The sequence below is a fragment of the Ursus maritimus genome, unplaced genomic scaffold, assembly GCF_017311325.1.
Source record: "Ursus maritimus isolate PB19 unplaced genomic scaffold, ASM1731132v1 scaffold_24, whole genome shotgun sequence".
In the NCBI taxonomy this organism is placed as follows: Eukaryota; Metazoa; Chordata; class Mammalia; order Carnivora; family Ursidae; genus Ursus; species Ursus maritimus.
Window position 1 is genome coordinate 3724320 of NW_024424897.1, and position 5970 is coordinate 3730289.

Genomic DNA, 5970 nt, shown 5'->3' on the forward strand with positions numbered 1-5970 from the left:
GGCCACCCAGCCGGGACTGTCCCTCGCTCCAGCAAGCACTCCAACAGCTTCCGCAGAGAATTTCCAGCGCGGCCTGACCCGCACATTGTGGGACGCATCTTGAGAACAAACAGAGAGAGGAGGAGGGCTGGGGAGAGGTTTATGGATGCCGAAGAGCTGTCTGGGACTTGCCGAGGGACTGCCTTGAGGGGCCCCACAAGCCTGAACCACCTCGTTCTGATCCCTGTTCAGAATAATTGGCTCCGGGGCTTCGGCTACCAGAGAGGTCTCCTCACCTCGGGGGGCCCCGTTCCTGTCCCCAGCCACTCGCGGCCTTCTGGCTGCCAACACCAAGCGTCCCCGCGGCCCCTCTCCCCCCATCTCACCACCCAACTCAGCAACCAAATCAACTTCGACATTATCCTAAGTGAAATGTAATTTGGAGAAAAGTCAGCTGGGGAAAAAAGAGGAAAATCTCACGCGAGAAAACGAGCTTCAGAAATGTGGACCTGGAGCTCCTGGCCGGTTACTTCGCACGGACAGGGTTGGTGGGGGCCAGGCCGAGACCCCGTCATCACGGTGGGTTCAGACCTGCTTCCTGCGCTTGGCTCCTCGCAGACACAACCACGGGCTCTGTGTTTACCAAGCCGATCGTCCCGTTTGGATCTTCCCCCCAACCCGTAGCGGCTACTTGAGGGTTTCTATTTTAAAATACCGAGAAGGCTTGTCTGCACATAAAATACAAAGGAAGTTTGTCCTGTGTGACCTTCTTGGACCCTGAAACCAGGCACCTGAGGAGCTGCCAGAACCCGCCGGGAACTTGAGAGGACAGACGCCGCGTCTCCCAACATCAGCGGCGTCTCAGGGGCTCGGACGTAGCACGGCTTCTCTTCTAGAATTTTCTCTGGATCCCCTCCCTTGTCTGCCTAGAAATAGCGTGCTCACCTGAACGCCCAATGCAGCAAGTCTTGGAGGGGACACGCCTAGGCATCCCAACCCCGTTTGTTAAGTGGATCATTCTTACCGCTCTACAAAGACCTCGACTTTCCCACCCCTGGGATGACAGTGAGGGCAAATTAATGACAAAGCAAATCTTTGGAAGTCGCCGCACTCAGGGCCTGTCCGGTCACGGTGGCTCCCGTCCGCAGGTAGAAGTGTGGCTGAACCGAGTGCTGGACCGCATGTGCGCTACTCTGCGACACGAAATTCCGGAAGCCGTGGTAACGTACGAGGAAAAGCCAAGGGAGCAGTGGATCTTCGATTATCCGGCCCAGGTCCGGGGTGGGGCCGGGGGTATGCTCAGGGGAGGGGCGGGTCTGCCGTATCCGGGGTGACGCTCACGGCGCGGGGGCACCGGCGGACGCCCGTCTGTTTGCAGATAGCGCTCACGGTCACGCAGGTCTGGTGGACCACCGAGGTGGGCCTGGCGTTCGGGAGGCTGGAGGAAGGCTATGAAAACGCCATCAAAGATTACAACAAAAAGCAGGTGCGTGGTCCCGCGTGCCGTCAGAAGCTGCCGGGAGACTCCCGGAGGCCTCTTCTCTGCGGCCGTGCCTCGTGGGGGGCGAGGGGGGGAGGTGCCCTTTCTGTCGGTCCAAAGCGGCCAAACCTTGGCAACCCCCCGGTGGTTCTGCCCAGAGGTAACCACTTGGGAAATACACAACTTTAATTTGTCTGGAAGTCAGCAAATCGTCAATTTGTGTGCATATCATGGACTTACATGCAAATACCGTGGAAATTTCCTGCGTGGCTTTAAAAATCCCCTGTTCTTTCTTACTATCCCCCCTCTTCCCGTGGCGTTGGACTTTCTCACTCGACACCATTTTCGGAGGCTCCACGGTATCGCACCAGGGGCCGCTGTGCCGCTCACCCCACCCCAGCTGGGGGATACTGAGAACTTTTTTTGTAAACGTTTTTGTAAACGGGAGCACAGTGGTCTCCCCTACCCGACCGCGAGCTCCGGGACCCGCACAGCGGGGGGCGGGGGGCAGGCCCCGGTGCCCCAGCCCAGGCGCCTCTGCTCCTGCAGATCGGTCAGCTGAACGCGCTCATCACGCTACTCATCGGAAGCCTCAGCGCGGGCGACAGGATGAAGGTCATGACCATCTGCACCATCGACGTGCATGCCCGGGACGTGGTCGCCAAAATGATCGCCGCCAAGGCATGGGGACCACGAGGGCCGGGAACCGGGTGGGAGCTGGTGTTCGGGGACTCCAGCCCCCGTTAGTGCCTCTTCCCGGGGCGGGGGGGGACTCTGTTCCTGGCAGCGGCCCTCCTGCCACCCCCCTCGCTAAGACTCAGCCCTGGGGAGCAGTGGGAGGAGCCATCCCATGGGAGGGCCGCTCCTCAGCAGGATTCGGGCGGGGGCAGCACTGGGGTGGACGTGGGTCCTGGGGGAGGAACAGAGGGCCTTCCCGGGCGGGTCTGGCTCCTACGGACTGCCGCCTCCTGCAGGTGGAGAGCTCCCAGGCCTTCACCTGGCAGTCCCAGCTCCGGCACCGCTGGGATGAAGAGAAGCAGCACTGCTTTGCCAACATCTGTGACGCCCAAATCCAGTACTCCTACGAATACCTGGGCAACACGCCGCGGCTCGTCATCACCCCACTCACGGACAGGTGAGGGCGAGCGCCAGCTGCCATCCACAGGGGGTCGGGCAGCCAGCCCTGGGTGCCGTGTGCTTACTGGATCACTGTGACGCTAGCTGTGTGGTCTTGGGGGAGTTGCTCAACCTCTCTGTGGGCCTGCAAAGTGGGGGTGCCATTTTCGACTCCATCTCACGGACTTCCCTGGCCTGTCCCTTTTGTGCCTCCCTGGTGCCAAGTGGATGTCACCTGGACACGGCGAGCTGACGCTACCATGAAAGGGAAGGGAGTGGCCGTGGGGTCACCGCACGCGGGATAATCAGAGGTCCTTTGCAGATGCTACATAACCCTGACCCAGTCCCTGCACCTGATCATGGGCGGGGCCCCCGCTGGCCCTGCCGGGACTGGCAAGACGGAGACGACCAAGGATCTGGGCAGGGCCCTGGGCACCATGGTGTACGTCTTCAACTGCTCGGAGCAAATGGACTACAAGGTGCGCTCCAAGCCTGCAGGGGACCAGAGGCCCCTGTGGGGACCACACACCGCATCCCCCGGGCCCCAGACGGTTCTAGATGTCTGGACACTGCAGGCCCAACCGGGGGGAGGAGGCAGCAGGCTGCCCGTCTGCTGACAGTCTCTGCCCTGCGGTCCGGCTGAGCAGCCGCGTCCCTCCCAGGAAGCTGGGGCCCGTGGAGGTGCCGCACATGTCCAGAAGAGGCTCCCAGGGTCAACACACCGAGCCCCAAATATCCTGTCCCGCCCTTGGAGGTCACCTCCTCCCAGCCTCCATTCCAAGCTCTCTCCGGGCGGCTGGAGTGAGGGCCTCTGTCGTGGTTCAGCGTGGGGCTCTGGGGTAAAAGTGAGTCCAGGCAGGCGGAGGAGGGGAGCCAGGGGACAGGCCAGGCCCCAGCAGTCCCTGGAGAGTGTGCAGAATGCTGTCCTCCTGAGGCCCAGCAGAGCAGCCTCTGTGGAAGGGAGCCTGGGCCCTCGGTCCCCTCCTGGCCCGTATTTCAGCCCCAAGGCCCAGCCCTCCTGAGGCTGAGGTGGGGCCAGCTGCCCTCCTCCCAGTCAAGGCCACAGACCACGCCAGCCCCTGGACTTCAGAGAAGCACCCCAGCAGCACTCTAACACCCACCTGGAACGCCGCACAGAGTCCCTGAAGAGTTCTCATCCCCCAGCTGAGCACTGGAGACACAAACACCTAGAGGAAAATCTGACACGCGTGCCCACCCCCATCTTAGAGAGAAGCCCCCTCCCTTGAGTGCGAGAAAAAACCTGCAGGGGCTGTATTTGACACGGATGCACCCGTCCGGCTTGGGGGCCAGGGAAGCCCCCACCCCAGGGAGGTCACGGGGCAAGGCCGGGCTCTTCCGGGCAGCCAGCCCTCCATGGCATGAACNNNNTGAGGAGTGGGTGCCAGCCTGCCGGCCTCCCCCAGGCCCCGGAGCTCCCCAGCCTGACCCTCAGTCAGTGGACCGTGAACAGGACTGTGACCCGGAAAAAGGGCAGGTGGGGGGCTCCTGGTAGGACTCGGGCCGGCCCTCTTAGTCTCTTCATCTCCCCCATCTCCCCCTTCCTAGTCCTGTGGAAACATCTACAAGGGCCTAGCTCAGACTGGAGCGTGGGGCTGCTTCGATGAATTTAACCGAATCTCGGTGGAGGTCTTGTCCGTGATCGCTGTGCAGGTAGGGTCCTGCCTGTGGTCTGCGGGTCACGTAGGGGCTGGGGCTGGTCAGCTTTCATGTCACCTCCTACACCAGGCAGTCCGTTCAGCCCCACGACCCTCCTTGCCTGTCCCCAGTGCACCGTGCAATGAGGGGTGGTGTGGCACGGAGGTGAGAGACCCCAGCCCTGTCCTTCGGGGGCCCAGAGTCTGGGCGGGCACACAGAAGAACCGGATACAGCAGCCTAGGTGTGACCAGCGACATGTGAGGGGATAATTCGTTCTGCTGGGAGGACAAGGACAGAGGTTACAGGTGTCCGTGAAGGATGCATTGGACAGCGGTGCTGGGAGAAAGGGAGGAGGTGGGGAGAGAAGGAAGGGAGGGAGGAAACATGCCCCTGTGCTTCAGGAGTGAACAGTGGGGAGGCTGGTTCGCGGTGGCAGCAGGATTCTCATGGGGACAGCCCTGTGCCGCACGGCCCCAAGCTGCTTGCAAGATGCCTGTGTGCCCGCCCCACACTGCGGAGCATTCCTACACTGTATACGAACCCTCCGGAAACCACGTGTGCCGGACGTGAGAACCACGGGGCTCTCTCTGGGGAGCCAGGGCCAGCTCAAGGTCCAGAATCAACTTGGATATTCCAGAAGGACCCGGAGGTCAGGCCGGTGCTGGTGCTGGGACCCTTCTTCCCACCGGCGCAGGGGAGAGAGAAGCAGGTAGCAGCTCCCCGCAGCCCGAGCCTCTGGCCCACGCGGGAGGCTTCAGACAGAGCCCAGGAAGCCGAGCTGAAACCAGCCCCCGCCACTCAGGACCCAAACCTGGGCGTAGAGCCTGCCCTGAACCTACTCACTGGACTCCCTATCTCTGTGCTCGGCAGTGACTTCAGCCCTTCCTAATCTGTAAAATGGCTTCAAGGACGCGGGTTTGTTGTCAGGATTCAAGGTGAAAGCAGGTGGCCGGCATCCTCCACACTGTTAGCCTCCTGACATGGAGCTGTCCCTGGGCCCTGGGCTGGAGCCCCGTAAGGCAAAGCGAGAATGAAGGCCGCTGCCTTGGGGTCCCCGCCCCCACCAGTGCAGCAGCAGAGTTACTGCCCCACCCCCAAAGTCGGCAAAGGGACCCCAGCCTGTTTTTTTGACTCGAATGGACCATTAAGTCCATCCTGGGCCAGGATGCTAGGAGAGGCTACGCACAGAGGGGAGGCAGCGAAGAAGCTAAGGTGTGCCGCTCCAGCCGCGGGCCGGGGGAGCCCTGCCCGCGGACCAGCCGGGGAGGAAAGGTCAGGCCCCGGGGCGGGAGCTTTGCCCAAAAGGTGGAGAGACAGTGACTTCAAGGCCGGTGGTTGGAGGGTTCCAACCATGGTCGTCGGGCGCCCTCCAGTGGTGGCGCGCAGGCTTGCAGCCGCTCTGCAGGAGCGGCTGAGCCCGGAGATTTAGAATTCACCCAGCGCCGTCGTTCTCAAAGCCTGTCTGACGCGGAGGAGGCTGCTAACGAGTCCTCCCACGCGGCACCGCCAGAGCAGGAACGGGACACACAGACCGGCCAGGAGGCGGGACACCACTCAGTAATGGTGCCGAACAAGCGGGGATGCCGCAGCGCTGCGGGGGCGGGGGGCCTCCTCCCGTGCGCTCCGTGGGGTGACCGGAGCTCAGCTCGCATGACATGCTGCACCATTCCACACAGCGGCATTCACCAAGCGGCAGAGTTACAGGAATTTGGAGCAGACCAGTGCTTGGGGGGGGGGG

The 5970-nt window shown here is 62.3% G+C and overlaps 1 protein-coding gene across 1 annotated transcript in view; it reads left to right on the forward strand.

The window, feature by feature from the left end:
• Positions 1 to 5970, forward strand: part of DNAH17 (dynein axonemal heavy chain 17) — a 100795-nt gene that overhangs the window by 41769 nt on the left and 53056 nt on the right. Inside the window, exons 31-36 of the mRNA XM_040640104.1 lie at positions 1128 to 1253; positions 1358 to 1465; positions 2009 to 2140; positions 2434 to 2594; positions 2898 to 3054; positions 4142 to 4246. Of these exons, the coding sequence (XP_040496038.1) occupies positions 1128 to 1253; positions 1358 to 1465; positions 2009 to 2140; positions 2434 to 2594; positions 2898 to 3054; positions 4142 to 4246 (789 nt within the window). The remainder of the gene's footprint in view (positions 1 to 1127; positions 1254 to 1357; positions 1466 to 2008; positions 2141 to 2433; positions 2595 to 2897; positions 3055 to 4141; positions 4247 to 5970) is intronic.